The sequence below is a fragment of the Amphiura filiformis genome, chromosome 8, assembly GCF_039555335.1.
Source record: "Amphiura filiformis chromosome 8, Afil_fr2py, whole genome shotgun sequence".
In the NCBI taxonomy this organism is placed as follows: domain Eukaryota; kingdom Metazoa; phylum Echinodermata; class Ophiuroidea; order Amphilepidida; family Amphiuridae; genus Amphiura; species Amphiura filiformis.
Genome location: NC_092635.1, coordinates 69951836 through 69975904, shown reverse-complemented (window position 1 = coordinate 69975904; position 24069 = coordinate 69951836). Strand labels below are relative to the sequence as shown.

At 37.9% G+C, this 24069-nt stretch overlaps 4 protein-coding genes across 6 annotated transcripts in view; all 4 read right to left on the bottom strand.

Annotated features, from left to right (window-relative positions):
- Window positions 1–12596, bottom strand: part of LOC140159400 (long-chain-fatty-acid--CoA ligase 1-like) — a 61680-nt gene extending 49084 nt beyond the window's left edge. For all 3 annotated transcript variants that reach the window (XM_072182861.1, XM_072182863.1, XM_072182862.1), the window contains exon 1: window positions 12485–12596. The gene's annotated coding sequence lies outside the window, so the exon portion shown is untranslated. The remainder of the gene's footprint in view (window positions 1–12484) is intronic.
- A 611-nt stretch (window positions 12597–13207) lies between these two features.
- Window positions 13208–13732, bottom strand: LOC140159700 (uncharacterized). The gene has a single exon (XM_072183195.1). The coding sequence runs from the start codon at window positions 13730–13732 to the stop codon at window positions 13208–13210; it is 525 nt and encodes a 174-aa protein (XP_072039296.1).
- A 1320-nt stretch (window positions 13733–15052) lies between these two features.
- LOC140159699 (uncharacterized) lies at window positions 15053–17402 on the bottom strand. The gene is made up of 2 exons (XM_072183194.1): window positions 17398–17402; window positions 15053–15851 (listed from the first exon to the last, which is right to left on the bottom strand). Exons 1-2 carry the CDS (start codon window positions 17400–17402, stop codon window positions 15053–15055), a joined length of 804 nt encoding a protein of 267 aa, XP_072039295.1.
- Window positions 17403–19000: 1598 nt separating this feature from the next.
- On the bottom strand, window positions 19001–23728 carry LOC140158343 (uncharacterized). Its single transcript, XM_072181434.1, has 5 exons — window positions 23607–23728; window positions 22666–22841; window positions 21557–21913; window positions 19909–20065; window positions 19001–19484 (listed from the first exon to the last, which is right to left on the bottom strand). Exons 1-5 carry the CDS (start codon window positions 23647–23649, stop codon window positions 19081–19083), a joined length of 1137 nt encoding a protein of 378 aa, XP_072037535.1. The 5' UTR covers window positions 23650–23728; the 3' UTR covers window positions 19001–19080.
- Window positions 23729–24069: the final 341 nt, after the last annotated feature.

Genomic DNA, 24069 nt, shown 5'->3' with positions numbered 1-24069 from the left:
CAAAATTACCTGTTCTCTATTCAACCAATTCATTTTGCCACTACGACCTGCTTTACATCCAATCCTTACCAAAAACAGCTAGCTTTTCTTGCTCATACACTCACCTGTCACGAGACTAGGACCCTGTTCACATTAGAAAATTTTCTTCTTTCGATTTAACCTCGAGCACGATTAAAAAATCATTGTTTCCTAATGTATACGCGCACTTTTCTTCCTTCGACGAAGCAAAAAGGTTCTTTTCGACTAAGGAATACTTCGTTCGACAAAGTTAATTTTGTAATGTGTACGCTCGCTTCGTTCGATGAAGGAAAATGATCATGTGACAAGTGACCTTCTCCGGCTTAAATCATAGCTGGGCATCAATAGCTTCGTTCGAGCTTCGTTAATTTCGTGAAATGTGTACAGTGCAATGTCTTCGTTCGATCATGCTTAATTATAGTTAATCAAGATTAACTTATCTTCGTCGAATGAAGAAATCTTCTAATGTGAACTGAACAGGGTCTAGTATGAACGCATACATATTACACTATTAACATGGGGAATACCTATCCTCATCAGCTCACATAGTGACGTCACTAGCTCTTCATCCTTGAAACCAACTTATTTCTACTGCTTTTTATTTTCACAATTTATCCACTTATGTCATTAAGTGAAATTTAACTACTGTAATCTTTGCACTGTACCTTTATTTTATACTATAGAATTTATAATGTATTGTACAAGCCTAAAATTGGATGTATAAATCGGATTATTCAGTGAGTTGATTCCATGAAAGAATGTTACAAGTCATAAATTTGAGGCATCTTAAGAGCAGCAATTCAAGTTATACTATCTACATACATTTTCCTCTTTCTGTCATGAAAGGTAGATTATTCTGATGCTGTAATTTGAAGAACATTAATTGCATCTAGTCCAGTCAATTGAGTGAGAGGTAACACTGGCATGTCAGAATCAAGAATAATATACTGAAAGTCCAGGTTTCCAACCAAATAGATTGACTTTTAGTTTCTTCTTGGTTATATGTACCGGTACAACAAAAGAAGTATGTACCGTACCTTGTTCTTAAAATGCTAAACTTATCTGTGATCAAATTTGTGAGAATTCCTGAAAGTGAAGGATAAATCAATACAAAATTTTGTCAATGTCAGTTGTTAGGATTTTTTTCCATATGAAAGTTTTGGCACTGTTCTTATTGGGTTTTTGGACTAATGACCCTTCTGCCTATCAATTTTCTGATTTAGGAAATCACCAATACTAGTGGGTTTTACCCTGTCCCTGACCCTGATGTTTAAATATGAGTCTGAAGAAATTAAAGAAAGACAAAGGGGTATTTTCTTTACGTAATTTGCAAACTTTCATCATCACTTTCTCAAATTCAAAACTACTTTAGCATTTATAAGGTACCTTTTAATGTAACACCCTGCATTTTCATTGTTCTTATTTGCCCCTCTCCAAACATATTCGTTAATTTAATTAATATCATCAAATGTGCCATAGATATCTCTCTTTGTTTTGTCTGTCTTGACCTACTTAAATGTTTGCATCCATGATGATGAATTTTTTATAATCGTTGTTGTATCCTCTGTATCAACTAGAATTACGTGCTTCATAATTAAGGTGGCCCCCACACAAAGGTGTGTAAATAACAAGGTTTAATAAGGTAAGGTTGGAAAATACAAATAATATGTAATATAAATATGCAAAGCTCATTACAATTTTTATACAAATAACATGACACAAACTATGCAGCACGTCAGGCTGTCACCATTCAAAGTTTGATATAATATTGGATGGCTGAGCATGATACCATAACATATCGGACGAGTCATAAAAATATCGGACGAGCCAACGGCGAGTTCGATATTTGTATGACGAATCCGATATGTTATGGTATCATCTAAATAAGCCATCAATATTATCATTATTAGGTTTTCTTAACTCCTAATAACCCTGAAAACATAATAATGAAGTTGATCGGTCATTGCCTTTGAGCTGCAGAGTGGATTAATGGCAATGTAAGCAAAATATGCAAATAAGCTCATTAATATTCATAAGCAAATAACATGACAAAACTATTCAGCACATCAGGCCACCATATCCTATCACCATACCAAGTTAGAAGTTGATCAGTTATTGCATTTACATTGTAAGCTGCACAGTAGATTAATTGTTTTGCTTCTGCCCGGACGGACAGCCAATCAACCAGGCAGGCAGGCAGCCAACCAGGCGTGTGGGGGCCAAAAATGTAATAGAAGATCAAAAACTATAAACATTGCTGAATTGACTTTGTAGCAAATTTGCAACCTGTAAATAGCATTAGTATTTTTAAAACAACAGTGGCGTAGATTTCTTTTTGACATTGGGGGGATGGAGTTGGAACAAATTCTTCAAGTATAGTCAATCCAGCACCTTTTGGCGACAGAATAAGTTTATGGTACATTTGCACGCGAAACGCGCAAAAAACTTTACTATTTTGAATCTAAACTGATGAAATACGGTGTTAAAGTAGAATAAATGCGTGCGAAGCGTGTGAAAATTTGCACTTTTGGGGCTAAAATGGGCAAATATGAAGTAAATTTGGTCAGAAACCCATTATCAGGCATCAACATTGGGGGATGGTTGTATGGACCATCCATCCCCCATGGCAAAATATTGGGGGGGTTTATCCCCGGATCTACGCCTATGTTAAACAACTCACAACTGGCCCTACCGGCTACGAACATAAATATTACGTACAAATCAATATTTGCACGCCTACGACTTATAAATTGGTGTTGATCAGTTTTGAAATACCGTATTCGTTCCAATAAGCGCCCATGCCCCATAAGCGCCCATCCAGGGTATTTTCAATTTGCTAAAGGGTAACATTAATGTTGAAGTGACAGATAGATGTTGATACAGTGAAATAGCTGCAGGACTACCGGTACAAGTCCTGCGTAAACTTTTCAAGCCTTCTATAACATACGTAAATTAGCTCGAATGAATACCCGTTACTGAAAAAATTAGGTAAACAAGGTAAAAAAATAAGCGCCCACCCTAAATGACTTTGTTAAGCACCCTGGGCGCTTATTGGAATGAATACGGTATATGCAGGCTTAAATGAATGAACCTACAGATCTCTCTTTATAATTATATTGAAGGTAATCCCATTTCAGTACCAAGCACAGCCTTCCTCATATAAATGATACATTTATAATCATTTACAGTGATAGATGTGATGTCATTCTTAATAGCATTACATTGTATATTCTGGGCTGATCAGTGCTGATAGAGATAGACTAGCTATCAATTTAAGCTAGATTGGTTCATTAGATTGGAATTTAGTAGATGAGTTGGCTTATTGTAATATGCATCGATAGTCGTGTTCACATTGTCGGATGTACGCCCGGCGGAATTTGGTCGGCGCAAGTTGCTAGGAGTAGCGGTAGGCGCTGCCAGGAGTAGGTGGTACTAGGTGCAGTGTGAACGATGGACAGCATAAGTTCCGCCAGGCGTACGTCCGACGATTTACTCCTGACAAAAGTCAGGAGTAGCGAGCTGGGTGTAACTTCCGCCAGGTGTAAGTTGCAATGTAAACGCAGATTACACCTGGCACCCGGAGTAAGTTTGACCTTTTGTTGGTCGGAACTAAGAAATTACATACCGCGTGGTTGAAAAGGTCACATAAACACCGGAAAGGGTAGCCAATGTTTACGCCGACCAGAAGTGAATACTTGGTGGAACTAGTCGGCGTAGTGCTAGGAGTAAGCTAAGTGTGGACACGCGGTAGGAGTAGGGAAAATATTTGTGGATTTTTGATCAATGTTAGAGTAAGTTTACGCCGGGTGTAACTCAAAATGTGAACACGACTGATGTAATTCACCCAAAAAGTAACAATTTATAAATGGTCAAACATTGACATGTTTTTAATAAGCAACTCCCCGGGGCAAACTTTGGACAGGTAGTTGAATATGGCGAAAATAATGGTCACTTGTCAAATCCTAGCTAAGACTCTAAGCACCCATCTGCTAAAATCCCAGCTCAAATAATGTTTGTTTGTTTTTGCACTCAAAGATGTGAAATGTACTGGCACTTCTTTGAGCAAGTGTTTTTACAAAAATGAAAGAAATATGATTTCTGCAATTACTTCTTCTGGGCAATCAATAAATGTTCAAGCAATGTTCTCACATGTATGCCAGGGTGAATGAATGAATATGTACCCGGATTTGTACAGTTTTTTTAATTTAAATTATCTGAAATTTAGCAAATTTTGCATGTTAACAAGTTGGGAATTAACTTCCTGGAATGCCACTGGATTCACACACTTGTGTTTGAAGATACTGGTTGTTAATTAATTTTTAACAAAAATAAGTTGCAAAAAAAAAATGCATTGTTTATCACTGGATACTGAGCCTCAAATTATGAACATTTCCTTCCACAAATAATTTTTTACAAAGAGTTACCATGGTTACTGGCATTTATTCCCATCTTGTAGACCACAAATTTATCAGGCGTTTTGACAAGCATAGACGCATAGACGCCATGAATTTGGCCTTGGTGCATGAATTAATTAGTTAAAAGCAGCATGTATGTCTATTCTAAATGGGTAATTCTTTTTCACCAAGCAAACTGTATAGCAAACTGAATTGGATTTAAATTAACATTTTACCCAAAAGTTCTCCAAATTCTCAATTTTTTTTTTTTTTTTATTAATTTTTTTAGCAGTGTGTTCTTTTCGTAAGAAACATAAACATTTTGGACATCATACATACTGATACCAATATAATTTGTATTCATGTCATAGTCTATTAATGATTTCAAAATGCATTGAATTTGAATGCATTTTGAAATCATCAATAGAGTATGACATGAATACAAAGTATCAATTTTGATATTAAAAATACAAAACATCTTGAATTTTTGTTTGAATTTCGGGTATCCGGGCATGGAATTCCTTGCGGGACTCAAATTCCCGGGACTCAGTCCCTACCTTACCCCTCTGTGAGCTTAACCTTTGAGGGCGCTCATCTTAAAATAATGCCTGAAAGGGTATTTCCATCCACACCAAAAAGAAATCAAAATTTGAAAAATTGTGTTCGGAAACCAATTTCGGACACTTTTGATGTCCAAACGATTTTCGGGAAAAAAGTGTCTTGACATCAAAAGTGTTCGGAACCCGATTTCGGACACTTTTGATTTCCAAACAATTTCCAGGGGAAAAAGCGTCTTGACATCGAAAGTGTTCGGACACCGATTCCAAACACTTTTGATGTCCAAACAATATTTGGGGAAAAAGCGTCTTGACATCGAAAGTGTTCGGACACCCAGGCCTGGAAATAAGTTAGTCTGAACCAGGAGCCAAAGATTTGGAAAAGCGGCTCCTGGTCCTGTAATTTTCTAGTGAACCAGGAGCCATTTTTAAAGAGCCAGGAGTCATTTTTCTGAAAGTATCAAAATGCTTATTTTTGTTATTTCTACAGCTTTCGATACTCACCTAGTCACCTGAGACGTTTAGATCCATGTTATTTGTTTTAATCTTATTATATTTGAACAAATAACAAGTTATAACAATGTTATTATATCTGAACAGACCAGTTAAAAAACCATGAGTCTTATTTATTTTATTTTATTTTGTTTGAGTCTCATTTATTTTATTTTATTTTATTTTATTTTATTTTATTTTATTTTATTTTATTTTGTTTTGTTCTATTCTATTCTATTCTAGATATTTTAATTTTATTTTATTCTATTAATATCTGTGAATCTAATGACTAAAATCAGGGCTTAATTTGGCCTTACCCGTTTTTTTTTCATGATTTTAGGAAAATTGTAAAAAAAAATCTAGAAACAACCATCGGCAAAATTCAAGATGTCCGCCTTCATGATCGCGATCATCGTGATCACCTAACCAGAAAACAAGGCAAAATACTGCCAAAATTATGAGCCCTGAAGGCAAATATCAAGGAAAATTGGCAAAATATTAGGTAAAAGATAAGATTTGGCACTGCATTTTGTTGAAAATACAGGGTGTATCAAAATGATTGGTACCGAAGACTTCTCATTTTTTTTGCCGATTTTTTTACTATTTTTGTGCTAGTTTGTGGTTAATTGTTTAAATATTTGTAATTATAGTAGTTTTATCTTCTCTAAGAATTTTAGATCATAAAGATAGCACATTCTATTCAGAAGTTACATGATTCTAAAGGAAAGTAGGTGTTTTACACTTTTCATCGTAACGCTGGATCAGTAGCGCACCATTTTCAAAGCTCTATTTTACTGCAAATACCTTGTGAGGATGATATGTTGAAAATATTTAATATTTTCCTTGCCTATTTCTTCATTCATAATATAAATAAATGTTATTAATCAATATTTATTGCTTGAGAGTAATATTATTGACTTGAATAATTTAGGTGGGGTGAAAGAAGTTTGTGTATCAACACCATCCAGGGCGGTAATTTAAATTGTATTATTGAGATTACTAAGTAGATGGTGTGGCAGAATGGCTATAGACTGTAGACAGTATGTTAGTTTAGACCTGGTAAAAGTTATTGGAATGGCTCCACAGTATTCCACACTTCAGTGTGCATTCATAGTTAAGAATCACTGGTCGACACGAAGCTATGGAGAAGTGCAGAGAAGATTTAGGAGACAGTTTCTAAGAGCAAGGCGTTTCCCATGCAAACATGCTACAACTTGCAATGCTTCAAAATTTGATATGGGCAGTTACAGAATGGACCCATCCCAGATGTTAAGTTCTTTCAAGATAGGGCTTCACCTCACACTGCCAGAGTCGTAAGGCAGGTACATCAGAAACTATCTTTCTAAAAGCATGTGTAAAGCAATTTTATGTATGTATACTGAGGTGAGATATTGAAGAGTATGTATGCAATAAATGGTTCAAGCAGTGAACCTATTCATCTTGTGTTGTGTAAGTCAAACCATGATTAGGTCGATCTTCGTTTAAATGACAATAGCTCCCAGATGCATCAACCTATCAACTTCAGATTAATAGATCAATAAGTTAACATATGCCCTTTCTATTTATAGTACCAAAACTATATTAATTAGCAATTTCATATTTTTTATATATTTTTGAAAATGTCACATAGCCCGGTACCAATCATTTTGATACACCCTGTACATTGGAAATGGCCACTATTTTGAGTGGAAATGAGCTTGCCTGACGAAGTTTTACTGGGCCATTTCCTGAGCACTGAACTTGACAAAATGGAGCAATACTGGTCATATATACCAGGCGCAAAATACATATTTTCTCTGGCGCCTGGGCGTGTAATTCTGGTTGGATCCAGGCGTCAAAACTCGGTAACCGTAGGGTAAAAATCGCTCGGCGCCTGCTTGTTTCCAGGCTTGCGGACACTGATTCCGGACACTTTTGATGAAGTGTTCGAAACCGATTCGGACACTTTTGATGTCCAAACGATTTTCGGAAAAAGCGTCTTGACATCAAAAGTGTTCGAAACTGATTCGACACTTTTGATGTCCAAACGATTTTCAGAAAAAACCGTCTTGACATCGAAGTGTTCGAAACTCGATTTCGACACTTTTGATGTCCAAACGATTTTCGGAAAAAACGTCTTGACATCGAAAGTGTTCGGAAACCGATTTCGGACGCTTTTGATATCCAAACGATTTTCGGGAAAAAGCGTCTTGACATCAAAAGTGTTCGAAACCGATTTCTGACACTTTTGATGTCCAAACGATTTTCGGGAAAAAAGCGTCTTGACATCAAAAGTGTTCGGAAACCGATTTCTGACACTTTTTATGTCCAAACGATTTTCGGGAAAAAAGCGACATCAAAAGTGTTCGGAAACCGATTTCGGACACTTTTGATGTCCAAACGATTTTCGGGAAAAAAGCGTCTTGACATCAAAAGTGTTCGAAACCGATTTCGACACTTTTGATGTCCGAACGATTTTCGGAAAAAGCGTCTTGACATCAAAAGTGTTTGGAAACCGATTTCGGACAGTCTTGATGTCCACACGATTTCCCTCAATTTCCCTTAATTCCCTTCAATTTCCCTTAACTTCCCTCAATTTCCACTCATTTTCCCAAAGTTCCCTTAACTTCCCTCAATTTTCCCAAATTTCCCTTAATTCCCCTCAATTTTCCCCAATTCCCCTCAATTTCCCTTAATTGCCCACAATTTCAATTAATTCACCTGAATTTCCCTCAATTTCCCTTAATTTTCCCAAAATTGCCCTTAATTTCCCCATTCCCCTCAATTTCCCTTAATTCTTGTCAATTTCCCTTAATTCACCTGAATTTCCCTCAAATTCCCTTAATTCTCTTCAATTTCCCTTAACTTCCCTCAATGTTCCCTTATTTCCCCCACTTCCCCCTCGATTTCCCCACTTTCCCTTAACTACCCTCTATCTTCCCAATTTTGTACTATTTCTGCGATTCAATTAATTCACCTGAATTTCCCTCAATTTCCCTTAATTCTCTTCAATTTTCCCAAATTTCCCTAATTCCCTTCAATTTTCCACAATTCCCCTTAATTGCCCACAATTTCAATTAATTCACCTGAATTTCCTTAATTTCCCCAAAATTGCCCTTAATTTCCCCCATTCCCCTCAATTTCCCTCATTTTCCCCACTTTTCCCAAATTTCCCTATAGGCCCTCTCCCTACCATAGCCATGCGACAAACCGGTATAGGCCCTCCCCCTCACCAAGTACTATAGCCATGCGACAAACGATGTTGATGTAACAGCATTTTTTAGCGTTTGTTACTAAATTGTTGAAAATCGTGTAATGCCCCTTTAATGACCTAATTAGCAGGTGGTGTATGACGTGCAGTCCCTAAATTCAGTAAATTTTCATCGTCAACCGTGTAATTGAATGGGATTATTTTGAAATTTTAAAAGCGCTTGAAATATCACAAACAAATAGGCCTATGTTGATAAATAATATAAATACAACTTACAAGCTAAAACCGTTGGGGTTCGATAATGAACCCCACAAAACTAACCAAGTATATGGAAAATGCCATACGGCCGGGCGGTTTCACGAGTTGCCGGCTCGATCATGTCATCCGCTAATTAGCATATTTTGGGACGAAACTCCAGTATGGGGCCGGTATAGGCCCTCCCCAGGCTCCCCCTCACCAAGTATCATAGCCATGCGACAAACGATGTTGACGTTACAGCATTTTTTAGCGTTTGTTACTAACGGACGGACTAACGGACAAACGGACGGACTAACGGAGAGACATGGTGACTTATAGAGCTGCTACCCGCAGCTAAAAACAATAACATACATAAGAAAATAGACATCAAAATACTTCATAACTTTATAACCAAGTATGCTAGACATTTGGTATTTTCCAGTAAATGATAGCCTATGTTAGAATGTAATAATGACAGTAACTCAATTTGCAACTTGAAACTTGGTCAAAGTGTTTCTAATCTAATGTATTATATAGTGGAGCCACCCCTAATTTGCATTTTTGCATAATTAATTAGCATTTATGCAAATTAGCTCATTAATTATGCAAATTAGAGGGCGGCAGGGCTGTCAACTCTCATGCATTGGCCGTGAGTCTCACGCATTGGCTCACTTTCTCACGGTCTCACGCCAAGGTAGTATAATCTCACTCCTAGGTAGTAAATCTCACGCAAAATGCTGGAAAATGAGTAAAATCTCACGCATCGTCAAAATAATTTGTTGTCCCAACCCACCCTGCAAATGTATGTATAACTACATTGTGTCAGAAATCCAGGTTGTGCATGTATGCCTAGTTAGTACATATACCCATTGTTACAAATTATTCACTGTACATTGATTTTTGGAACACCCCGCTTGCAGTGGCGTAACTTTGGTTCCGGGTGCCCGGGGGCGAAAGTAGATCGGGTGCCCCTAACCAAGGATGTGCATGGTGCAAAGCAGTAGAGTAGCCAGTGGGGCAGAGTGCCCCCCCCCCCCCGGACAAAATATGAAAGAGAAAAGTGCTCTTCCGACAAAAAATGAAAGAGAAATCGGGAAGGCAAAGGAAAAGAAAAGGGGCAAGAAGCCTGTTTTCCACCAAAATTCATCCCAATCATGGGCCAAAATTGTGCAAAATACAAAAAAAAATTGTGCGCTACTCGCGCTCACAATGTCCCTATTAGGCTCTTTTCACCCAGATCATGGGCCAAAATAGCGTAAAATACAAAACATTTTTCTTTCAGATCTGTGTCCAAATAAATCCTTTTTGGGAAGGTCAAAGACTTTATATGTACATTCTCTCTCTAAAAAAAAATGGTATACCGTATAATTATGTACCGGTATAATTACCGGGTCAAAATTATGCAAGCGCGAAATTGCTTTCGTTTTTGCCCTCGAAAATATTTTTCATCTTGAAGTGACGTAGCTAGAGGTTGTGACGCCCGGAGGCAAGAGAACATAACACCCCTCTTCCTAATACAATTGCGAGCGGTCGCGCGAAATGTCAGGCTTAAATACCACTAATTTGGTATAATTAAGTTTAGTCTCGGTCTTTCAAATTACAACTTATGGTGCACTGCACGCGAAGCGCGCGAAAATTTTGTGTTGAGGAGGGCACCCAAATGAAGATTATTAATTCTCTCTATGGTGGGGAAAGGTGTCCACTTCATTCCTATAATAAAGTATTATCGTGTCGAAATGGTATCCAGGCCTGGCCAGGGTGCCCCTTAGCCCGGGTGCCCATAGGAGTTACGCCACTGCCCGCTTGGGAATTTTTAAATGTGGTGTTGTAATGATTCTTTAAGGGCTTTGGTATGAAAGTTTCGACAGTATTTTTTGTGGGACATGAAAGAACATCGGACATATCAAATTGAACTATGAATATGAAGAATGTCCTTTTGATATCAAATAATTTTGATTTTTTGAAATTCGGGATAATAATACACATTTAATGCAAATGATTAAAAATTGATATTTTTGATATTTAACCATCCTCGAAGTAAACTTAAGGGGGTACTACAGTCTACACAGGCCCTCGATAAATTTATGTCTATTTTTGCATTTTTCTCAAAAACTAATAACACACTGTTAACAAAAGTTATGTATGTTATAGGGGCAAGGAATCCAATTACTACACTGGAATTTCAGTGACCCAAGACAAGCGGTTCGTTATTTATGATAAATAAGGTACCGCTGGGATGTACCTCATTTCCTATCATATATACTGAACCGCTTGTCTTGAGTCACTGAAATTTCAGTGTAGTAATTGGATTCCTTGCCCCAATAATATACATAACTTTTGTTACCAGTGTGTTATTATTTTTTGAAATCGTAAGCCAATCAATGGACGCCACGAACGCGACGATTTCAAAGAATGGCTTTTGAAACCAATCACAATACGGGTTATATGACGCCCGTCGGAAATTTTGCATACGTCCACGATGACGTCATCACCTAGCGCCACAAGGCTGGCTTTTCTGCGAAAGCGAGCGAGTGGTATAAAGTCAGTTTCACACCTGTGATTTAATGGAGCACATCCACAACTTGCATTTGACAGATAAAAATGAAATTGGCAATTCTGAGCAACGGGATTCCATGAAATGGACGATTATGTAACTTGTAAGTTATTCTACAGGATCGGTAATAATTAACAGCTGGTCTGCTGTATTTGAAGTGCATATTGAAGTTTTGTGACTTCGTATACATGTGCAATTGATATTATAGGAAGCTTAAATTGGCTCTCATGCAATGTATCCGTCTCTTCCGAACATATATGGACGTTCAGGGCAAGTCATACTGAAGTATGACTTGCCCACACAGGGTATACCGGTATATCTTTGACTTGAGCACTATTATTGCCTGTGCTTTTTGCCTATGTCTGGTTCCATACAGCAATACACAGTATTGCTGTCTGGTTAGCAGGTACGAATAATTGCGCGTGAATTGAGACGTCGGAGCAGGTCAAACACAGGGGACTAGCCTACATCCTGTATCCTACTATCACTCAAACAAGCATGAAAACAGCGATGCGGATATCACCGGGACTGAGAAATGCGACATTTTCGATGTTTGTACCGGGGAATTTCAGACACCCGCGGAGATTTCTGCAAATTCGTCCAAGGAAGGTAACCAAAGGGTTGGGGATCGCATTTTAAACTACCGTATCACTAAATGTTTCGGAATTGAGGTCGGCTAAAAAGTAGACAGTTTCGGGGACTGTAATTGGTGTAGATGTCACATTTTGAACAGTGAGCGATAAGTGACCAATTTGATGCTCAGGCTCAGCACAAGTGTTTATCTTTACTCAGCAAAAATGCTCAGGGTACTTTTTGCCTTTCCTTTTTTTGTAAGAAATAAATAAAATAAATAAATACTGAGTTACAGTTACTGGAACTACATGATCATGATGATGTAGCATGCAAGGTCATCAAGGTGAGATCTGACTATTACTATCTTCTTTACTATCAATCATTCAATGAATATTGCATGATTGATTCCATGCAAAATCTGAAAATGCATGATGTTTACTGAAATTAATGATGACAACCACTGTCTTACCTAAAACTGTACCTCCAGAGTCAGGCTGTCCAACGACCACATGCACAGTCAATGTGCATGCACCAGTTTTGATCAAGAAACCCGCGCTGTATTATAATTAAAAAATTAATACTAAATTGGAACAACCAGCAGCTCACTTTCACTTTCCACACGGTAAAGAAAACGTAAACATGGGATGGCTGTGTGACCTGATTTGACCTTGATTGGCAATTATAATAGCCTAAGTAAAGATTTTTATCTTCAAATTTAGTAGAGTGCGTATATTATTCTAAATTTAAAGAGCTAATTTAATGCATGCGGCTCCTAGCCAGGGATGATGGCGCTCTTTACAAATATTTTTTTCTTCACAGGCATTTCTTCAGACAATCTACGTCAAGCTACACATGCACCCCTCAATCAAGTTTCCTTCTTCTTTTATTACTTTCATACTGCAGTTACTGTCCGTTTTCCTATACACAATACACAGTGCTCTCACCATTGACGCGCGACCTTTACAAATAGTGTATGTTAGAAGTATATTGCATTTGCCTAGTTAGACATACCTTAGACATACCTTAGATGCCACACCTTCACCTTCTTCTGAGATGATAATAGTGTGGCAGGGTTTGGGGGCTTTTTTGCCCATTAAACCCAATTTGCTTAGTTCCTGCTTAAAGCAGAGGAGTGTGGGCGATTGAATAGCACTTTCAGGCAATTTGTTCCAATTTTCCACCACTCTTTGACTCATAGAAATACTTCCTTGTATCTAGTCTTGATCTTGATTTGGCCAGTTTTTGGGAGTGTCCTCGATCTGGTGCCCTGGTAGTCCGCTTTCTGGAAAAGGGTATCTGGGTTGATCCTGTCGATTTGATTCATGATTCTGTATGTTTGGATGATGTCCCCTCTTTCCCTTCTCTTCTCCATTGTGGTGAGGTTGAGTCTCCTTAGTCGTTCTTCGTATGTAAGATGCTGGATACTCGGGATGAGCTTGGTTGCTCTTGCCTGCACCTTTTCGATGACCTTCTTGTCCTTTTCCATGTGCGGGCTCCATGCTTGCATAGCATAGTCCAGGTGTGGTCTAACCAGAGACTTGAAGAGTTTTAATATGATGTCACGGCTTCTGAAGGCGAAGTTTCTTTTAATGAGGCCTAATGCTCTGTTCCCTTTCTTGGCTGCAGTAGCACATTGCGAGGATACCTTCAGTGTGTTGCTAATCAGCACTCCCAAATCCTTTTCTTCTTTTGTTTCTTTCAGTTCTGTTTCTCCCATGTGATATGTGTGGTGCTGGTTCTGATGCCCAAAGTGCATAACGGCACATCCCTCTGCGTTATACCTCATCTGCTATGTTTCTGCCCAGACTTGCAGGTGGTTTATGTCTTCTTGCATATTCTTTATATCGTCATCTGTTGCCACTGGATTTGCTAACTTTGTATCATCTGCAAACTTGCTCACTGTAGCTGATGTGCTAACATTGCTCTCCATGTCGTTCATCAGGAAGCAGAGGGGTCCTAATACTGATCCTTGAACCACCGAACTTGTCACCTCTTTCCATTCCGACTCTGCTCCTTGCGTAACTACTTTCTGCTTCCGATCTGTCAACCATGCCTCAATCCAATACAACAGCTTGCCTTCAATGCCATGAGCTTTAATCTTTTCTACTAGTCTTCTATGTGGTACGGTGTCAAAAGCCTTGGCCAGGTCTAGATACACAACGTCTACTGGGATGCCTTCGTCTACTGTCTTGGTGATGACTTCCAAGTATACTCAATAAGATTTGTAGTGCAAGACTTCCCCTTTCTGAATCCGTGCTGAGTGTCATGGATGAGATTATGCTTATCGAGATGCTCTGTTATATGGTCTTTGATGATACTTTCCAGGACTTTGCCAATTACTGAAGTGAGGCTGATAGGTCTGTAGTTCCCTGTTTTGGATCTTGAGCCCTTCTTAAAGAGTGGTATGATATGCGCGATTCTCCAGTCTGCAGGAACAATGCCTTCTGCTAATGACTTGTTGAAGATATACGCCAATGGGGTACACAGTTCCTCAGCACATTCTTTCAGTACCGAAGGGTGAATTTGATCTGGGCCAGCTGCGTTGGAAGAATCAAGTCCTTTCAGCTTTTCTTTGACACAGTCATTGGTAATTACAAATTATTCAAGTTTCTCTTCTTCTGGTCCTGTGTAAATAGTTTCTGGTTCAGGTACATTCTGGTTCTCCACTGTAAAGATTGAAGCAAAAAAGTCATTCAATGCTTCTGCTGTGGGCTGCCCTGGTGGTATTGTTTCTCCAGTGTCGGTTTTCAGTGGACCAACAGCGTCCTTTACTTTCTGTTTGGATCTCACGTAGGCATAGAAGCTTTTAGAATCCTCCTTTATATTCTCTGCTAATTTCTTCTCAAAGTCTCTCTTTGCCTGTCTTACTTCATACTTGGCTTCTTTCTGGCATTTCTTGTAGTGCTCCAAATTTCTACTAGTCTTTCTCTTCTGATATCTTTTCCAGGCTCTTTGTTTCCTGCGAACAAGTTTCTGTGCTTTCTTGGTCAGCCACAGCGGTTTCTTTTTATTTCTTGGGATCTTCATTGGAACATGATCATGTAACTACATTGTGCAATTGTTCTTTGGTATGGTTCCAAGCTTGTTCTGCTGATCTTGTTTCCAAATCTTCGGTCCACTTTATTTGTCTCAGTTTGGCTTTCATTTGGTCAAAATTGGTATTTCTAAAGTCTCTCTTTGGCGTTGATTTCGCTGGTTCGACAAGGTAATTTATATCCCAAATCAACATGCAGTGGTCGCTTGTGCCAAGGTGGGCTACAACTTGCACATCGTCAACCATATCTGGGTTTGAGGTTATCACCAGGTCGATCAAGGAATTCAGTCTAGTTGGCTTTGTAACATGCTGGGTCCATAAGTTGTCCAGGATAACATCCATGAAGGCTTCTGCTCTTCCTGATCCAGCTTGCATGATTTCCCAGTTAATTTCTCGGTAGTTGAAGTCACCAATAACCATGATGTCTTTTTTCTCGTCTTTGAGGCTCTTTAATACCTGGTTCAGGCTATCATTTTGTTCATTGGTGTTGTATTGACTCCTATACATGATCCCCAGTAGCATATCAGCTTCCGTGCTTGGACATGAGATGTCACACCATAATGCATCCTCATACTCTGCTAAAGCTGCATCTTCTCTCACCTGTACCTCTATACCATCCTTTGTATACAGTAGTATACCACCATGTCCTTTGTACTGTCTGTCTAGTCTGGTAGTCTGGTAGCCAGGTATTTGAAGCTCTGCATTTGCAATGTCTTGGTGAAGCCATGTCTCTACAATGCCTACTATATCTGGATCTTCTTCTTCAATGTGATATCTCAAATCGTCTCTCTTATTTGTAATACTTTGTGCGTTGCAGAAGGTGCATTTTAACAATATACAGTTTAGTTTAATCTTTATTAACGTCACACTCTCACATAGAGACCAGCCAATTCTGGCTTATGAGTGACAAAACAATAATATACAATATAAAAATATAGCACATAAATAATACATATAAATAGCATATAATAATACATGTAAATATAGTCAAGGTTTTTTAAAAACAATAACATGCATATACATTTAAAAAAAATATATATATGTGCCATTTCATTTATTGACATAAAATTTGAAAAATATTGTAAGGAACACTTGTGATTTTGATTTTTTTGTCAAAAAATGTGCTTGGATGAGTTTTCAACAGATTTTCCACATTCGCCTTGCAATAACATTGAATTGCGTTATCTGTTGACCTAGTGACAAAGGTGTTTTTAGGGGGAAATGTTAGCTCTCGTTTGATATAAAAAAAATTCTGAATGAATGAAGGGGACACTTGAGGTTTCGACAAAAACCAATCAAAGAGGACAATTTTTCATCTAGAAGCTCCACAGCTCTTACATGGCTATATGCACTCAACCGTGTAGTGCAATCAAAGACTGTGTGGAGACAATTCACTGCTTGTTGTTCTCTGCTTGGAAGCTCTTGGACGAAAATGTGTCATGTGTGCTCAGGTGTATCGCAGAGTATCGAGGGGGAAACTGTGCGCATGATGGTTTATAAGGGACCGATCGTTATTTACGGCAGGGGGGGAATGGGTGTTTTGGCAAAAATATCGACAAAAAATTTCGCGTGCCCTCCCTCGCGTCCGCTCAAAATTTTCGCGTTCCCCCCTATGGTTCCCCCTTCCCAATTTTCTCCATTTCAAATTTAACAATCCCCCTCCTGGTTCAACTAAAATTTCAGGTTCCCCCCTCAAGACCACAAAAAAATTCGTGTTCCCCTAAATTTACCCATTCCCCCCTGCCATAAATAACGATCGCTCCCTAAGAGAATCGTTTTTGTACCGTAAAATGGGGTAACTTTGGGCACTTTTCAGAGTTTTTAAACCACTGCTTCCAAACAAAACCAGTTCTATTTCTAATTATATCTTTTTTATGACATTAGGGTTCCCTTCTACACCTTGAAGTTGAAAAAGATTTTAAAATAATTTTGTAAGGGGTTAAAAATAGCCTGACCAAAGTTACCCCGCATTTGGGGCAACTTTGGTCAGAGTATAACATCCCATGAAGAAAAAAAAATCAAAAAAATTGATCTTTGCTGTAGGATTATATGGGCAAGTTTGTGACATTTGACCCCTTGAAAAATTAATCAAGCACACATCCATGCTCATAAATATCGATTTTTATTTTTTCTGAAAAAAATGTAAAAAAATGCTCATTTTTGGTCAAAAATCCCGATTTTTTCATAAATTTCGAGGAAATTGGACATGAGCGACTATTATTTCTTCCAAACATATTTCGTAACAAATTGACACCAAATATGACTAAAAACAATATTGCTGTATGAAAATATGACCATTTAAAAAAATATATTTGACCGCCCAAAGTTACCCCGCTGACCGAAGTTACCCCATTTTACGGTATAGAAACCTTTCTATGGGCCGGTAAGCAAAAGTCAAAGGTCAAATTTTAGGCTTCAGAGGTCAACGACTAGTCTCAAAATGTTTGTCAAGTAAGTTAAAGAATAGTTTGCACCACCTAAAATGCACCGTTACCCAGCCCAGCAAACACAAAAACGTTTTAAAAACATTTTAAATAAGTTATATTTTGGCTGTTGGTTTAGGTAGAAACGTTTTAATAACATTAAAATGTCGGGTTATATGAAGGTCATGATAACGTTTTAAAACGTTTTGTATAAAAACACACTACAACAATATTTTTAAATGTTTTCAAAAAATGTTATTGTAAACTATTTTTGCAAACATTTTTGCCAAATATTGTGTCAAACACAGAAAAATAGCCTGACCAAAGTTACCCCGCATTTGAGGCAACTTTGGTCAGAGTATTACATTCCATGAAGAAAAAAAATCAAAAAAATTGATCTTCGCTGTATATGGGCAAGTTGTTGTTTTTTGTGACATTTGACCCCTTGTAAAATTAATCAAGCACACATCCTTGCTCACAAATACCGATTTTAATTTTTTCTGAAAAAAATGTAAAAAAATGCTCATTTTTGGTCAAAAATCCTGAATTTTTCGTAAATTTCGAGGAAATTGGACATGAGCGACTATTATTTCTTCCAATTATATTTCTCAACAAGTTGACACCACATATGACTAAAAACAATATTGCTGTTCGAAAATATGACCATTTGAAAAAATATATTTGACCGACCAAAGTTACCCCGCTGACCGAAGTTACCCCATTTTACGGTAAATTCGGAACAGTTCAGCTCAATATTTTTACCGGCCGCATTTTTCAGATGTTGACCCCTGTAGGCTATGCAACAAACGTTGACCTTAGACCTTTTTGCTCATAACTTGAGAACGGTACGTCGCAGCCAGGCCTAGTTCAATTCAAACATTATTTTAGACCCTATACCAGTGGCGTACCGTGGCCGCCCCAACCCCGGGGCTGAAGAAGAAACAATTTTGCCGCCCCTTCCTTAACAGCCCGAAAAGGTTGACCCAATTTTTTTCACGGTCGTTTGAAAAAGTGAAGAGCAAAAAAAAAAAAAAAAAAACGGGTTTTAGGCGCTAGCGTCCCAAAAGCAACCTATTTTCAAAATTTTTATGCTTTTTCAATTTTTAGCGCCCTTTTTCTTTGCTAATTCGTTTTGCCGCCCCTTAATTTTTGCCGCCCCTGTTTTTGCCGCCTTCTTCTTCCGCCGCCCCTTCGTTTTTGCCGCCCCTACTTTGACCCCTGGGGCTGGCGCCCCAAAGCCCCCCCAAAAATACGCGCATGTATACGTTGAACACAAAAAGTCAGAGCCAGTATTTTATCATAACGTGATTTGTCCGTATACTTTAATGTTTTATGTTTTATTCACGCATATGCAAGAATAAAACATTAGCGAATAAAGCATTAAATTTTTAAATTTTAATTCATTAGTCGCTAATTTAATTCTTTATTCCTTAATTTTATTCTTGCATTTAATTTGTTATTAGGGCATTTAACTAATGTGTGCATTTAAATACCTGAATCATGTTTAATATATTAAATAACAAGTCTTTGCACAAAACATTATAGGAATAGCATCACATTGGTCGGGGTATATCTCCGGATGATCTAAATCTATTATGCCCATAGCTTTTAGACAATATCAGGAACAGATATGTGGCTTGACTTGATATTATTAGCAATAGGCCTATTCGGGCCAATACCATGAAAGTCTTGCATGTTAACGACATCACTGTTTTTCTCACTTGGTTCAAGTTTTTTCTTTTCAAGTGTTTCATTCTCTTCATCTTTTTCTTTTGCCTTCAATACACGGAAATATATAAATAAAATACAAGACAGTAAAATGGCGGCGAAAGCACTCGGGCCTACTGCAATCACAATGGTTTGCCAAAGATTGAAGTATGAATCATCTTGCGTGCTACCAGAAATAGGCGAAACTGTGAGAGTCTGCGTTCTTGACGGTGAACATGTCGAAGTCTGTGTGTTTGGCAATGGTGGCGAAGTCCCGGGCAAAGTCCACGAAATCTGTTCGCTTGCTGCAAAATAAAAGAGGGTTTTAAGTAGATGTTAATGACAATGAGCATCCTACTTGCCTGCAAACAGGGCAGTAGCTCAATTAAAAGGGCTCGTGTGCAATTTGAAATGTACGAGCCTAGGCTATATATGCCCAAAAGGTCATGATCTTATTAAACAAAGAGTCCAAAAATTTTGTGTGAGTCAAAATATTCTTCAAGCTGTTAAAGTCCAGTGGCATATCCAGGAGGACATGAGTGAAGTTGCCACCTGAGAACATCTTCCCCCCCCCCCCCATGCTGGCCACAGTGCCCACCCCCCCTCCCTCAGCCTTGTCCATTAAAATAAAACCTCCTGGCTAAGCCACTGGTGCTATATATAAAGTCTTTAATACTCAGCAAGTAGGAATGGTTTTTCATAATGCCAATAATTGTATATCATACTTACCCAATTCTGCACAATAATCCGGACAGTAATCTGTATCGTATTGAACAGTAATAGGCAAATCTATTGTTTCTCCTACTGCATATACAGCGTTCCAGTGGCAACAGTTGCTTAGAGTAAATACTTTGTATTCACTGTCAGCGTTGATATTCACGTTAGCCTGTAAAAAGAAAATATTTAAGAAATGTTACAAAAATTATTGTTAACAAGAAATGTTATAAAAACGAGATTGTTAATTAATTTACCTCTAAAGACCCTTTATACTTTTATTCTATCAGCAGTAAATAATTGATAAAGAGGTGTGCTATCAGCAGTAAATAATTGATAAAGAGGTGTGCTATCAGCAGTTTATTGATGAAGTAGTGTGCTATCAGCAAAATATATAGTCGATGAAGTAGTGTGCTATCAGCTGTAGATAGTTGATGAAGTGGGTAGTATGCTATCAGCAGTAGATTGTTGATGAAGTAGTGTGCTATCAGCAAAAGATAGTGGATGAAGTAGTGAGCTATCAGCTGTAGATAGTTGATGAAGTAGCATGTTATCAGCAGTAGATGGTTGATGAAGTAGTGAGCTATCAGCAGTAGATAGTAGATGAAGTAGTGAGCTATCAGCAGTAGATAGTGGATGAAGTAGTGTGCTATCAGCTGTAGATAGTGGATGAAGTACAGAAGTAGTGTGCTATCAGCTGTAGATAGTTGATGAAGTAGTGAGCTATCAGCAGTAGATAGTGAATGAAGTAGTGTGCTATCACTAGTGGTTAGTTGAAGTAGTGTGCTATCAGTAGTGGGTAGTTGAAGTAGTGAGCTATCAGCAGTAGATAGTAGATGAAGTAATGTGCTATCAGCAGTAGATAGTGGATGAAGTAGTGAGCTATCAGCAGTAGATAGTGGATGAAGTAGTGTGCTATCAGCAGTAGATAGTTGATGTGATGAAGTAGTGAGCTATCAGCAGTAGATAGTGAATGAAGTAGTCAGTGTGCTATCACTAGTGGTTAGTAGAAGTAGTGTGCTATCAGTTGTGGGTAGTGAGCTATCAGCAGTAGATAGTGGATGAAGTAGTATGCTATCAGCAGTAGATAGTGGATGAAGTAGTATGCTATCAGCAGTAGATAGTGGATGAAGTAGTGTGCTATCAGCAGTAAATAGTTGATGAAGTAGTGTGCTATCAGCAGAAGATAGGGGATGAAGTAGTGTGCTATCAGCAGAAGATAGTTGATGAAGTAGTGTGATATCAGCAGTAGATATTGGATGAAGAAGTGTGCTATCAGCAGTAGATATTGGATGAAGAAGTGTGTTATCAGCAGTAGATAGTGGATGAAGAAGTGTGCTATCATATCAGCAGGGATAGAAAATCAAGAGTGATTGAGGCCTCTTTTTTTGCTACCGTGATCACTTTCCTGGAACAAACGAGGAAAGCGTGCCAAAATTTGAAATTTTGAAGATAAAATGGTCAAAATGCTGTTAAACTAGAAAAAATGCACGCGAAGCGCGCGAAAATCTGCAATTTGTGAAGCTAAAGTAGACACATATGAGGTTAAGAATACACGTATTTGTGTAACATTGGGAGATGATTGCAATTGCATGGACCATTCCTCCTTTTCGAATATTGATGGGGGTCTATTCGCCTTTCTTAAACATGTTGAAATACCTACCAGAGTAAATTGCTCCAAAGGCTCTGAAAATCTAATCTCTATTTCCCATCCATCATTAATATCCTCTACCACTGGTACTTGAACGAGTGCCGAAAATCCTCCTAAGTTTGATCCTCCCGACCAACGTGGTACAGTTAGTGTGTATGTCGTTCCATTATCACAAGCTGCAACCGGGGGATGATAATATTCTTGTAGAATGGCTGTTGCTGTTAAAGTGGTGAGTTCAGCTGTCTCTCCTTGAATGTTGATATATTTATCTCCCACAGACTCGATAACGTACACGGAATCGTAGTCTTTGTTTTCAAAGTAGTGTACTGTTGAACTTGATTTGACATCTTTGTAGTTTGATGCAGGACTCTAGTTAAACAAACAAACAAACAAACAAACAAACTTAACCATCAAACCGAGGAACTTAAATCACAAGCCACTGGCACTGGGGCAATTACGTATTGCGACAACCAGTACCTCCGGATAACCTTTTTAGGGGCCCTGTGCCAGGCCAAAATTTGGAGGCCCAAGGTATGTGACCTGGGCCTATGTGGCCCAATGGTAAATCCGGCCATGTGCGTTGCTTTCTAAAGTAACGTGTTCGCAATAGGTAATGGCCCCAAATAAACGTGTGTATCTTGCCGGCTTGTTTATAAACAGATTTGAGACAACTCAAATTGAGAAAGTGTTAAATCTTAGCACAAAACTCAGTGTCATTGAGGTACGTAACATCAACCCAAATTTTGGATTTGTATAATTAAAGAATTGTGAAATACATTATACATAAGTTACTGTTACGCGTTTCCGCATATATATACGGTAAATTTTTATACCTGAGACTATTAGTCTCATGTAAATAGAAATCCAAGTTCCTACTACATGTCCCTCCAACCTCAGACTTTCATACTTGGTACGTTCAACCATCTCTAAATTCCACCCACTGATTATTTTTTTCAAACTCTTTAACTTGTGTTCACGGTAACGTCTTTTTAATAGGCACACTTCAACCCATGGACTAATAATTACTACAAATCAGTCAACTTCTTGACTCCACCTTTTAATGTGTAGAATCGTAATTTATTCCGATACCATTTTGTTAAAAACAGATGTTATAAACTTACACTTATAATCTCCACATCTAGATTAAACGTAACCTCTATCTCCCATCCTCCGCAAATATTTATAGGGAGCAATTCATGATCTTCTACTTGAAGTTGTGCCCAGAAGACAGGTGGATTTCTACCAGTATCTGTTGATGTTATCGTGAAGGTAAGAGGCCACGAAGATGTCGCCTCTTCTGCAGGATATGAAAAATATTATTATATTTCATAATTTCATCAAAATCGTGCCAAGGTTCTTTTAAAAGGGTATTTCGTGATCCCCACTTTTCTCAAAAAAGGTTGAGATTTTGATACCACTGGAAACCTCTGGCTTCATAATGTTTATGTTAATTCTTGCAGAATAATTCGTTTAGCAATCGTGAAATTTGATTTGAATTACGTTCTTTCACCCGACAACGAAATTACAACACATTGTCTATAGAGCAGCAGTATAATACCTATACCAGAGAAGATGGGAAGCCTTCTCTGGTAATAGGCCTACACGTATGCGTAACTAGCAAACGCAAAATCGGAATCAACTGAAATTTGGGGAATGCGCCTTTTTCGCGAATATCTATACTGAAAAATGTCATATAAAGAGGATTCCAGGATCGCGAAATACTTCTTTAATTGGTGCTTAGTCCTGTTTGCACGTTTCGGCTGTATCAATGCTGCCTCATATACTACTGATACACTGAGTAGACAAGATTTAACAAGAAAAACCCGAAGCTCATTACAGAACGATTTTCTAAACTGACTCAATACACTAAAACGATATCAATCTGTTAATATGCTATACCTAGAGCTATAATAAAGAATATAAAATGAGCGCAATTTCTAAAAAAAAATACAGACTAAATTTTATACACTAAAATGATTATTATTATATTTTAATATAATAATATCATTTTAGTGTATAAAATTTAGTCTGTATTTTTTTTTTAATATTAAAATATGCTTACCTAGAGCAAATAAAGAGAATAAAATGAGTGAAATTAACGGCATGGCTCTACGTTATGGTGTGCAGATATTTAAGAAGCTATGAAGATGTTATAACGTCCCTGTGACATGATATGGAAGAAGAAAATTCAAGAGTCCCACACAAGAATAAGCAACAGGTAGCCTACTTGAGTTATAGGCCCAATGACACATTATGATTGATATCCCAGCATATTTATTTTTTCATGTTTAGAATTTCCAATGAATTTAACAACAGATCAATTTTGATTGGCATTACAAATCGAAGAAATTCGATATTTTGATTTTCGATATACTGCTGGAAAATTTGCGGGTGTTAATGACACAAAATCAATTTATGACACTAATCACTCGAATCATTACGATACTCGACCATTTATTTGTATTATAGGTATAATTGTAGACCGTGCATGCATGCAACTGAAATCATTTTCGACCATCGACAGG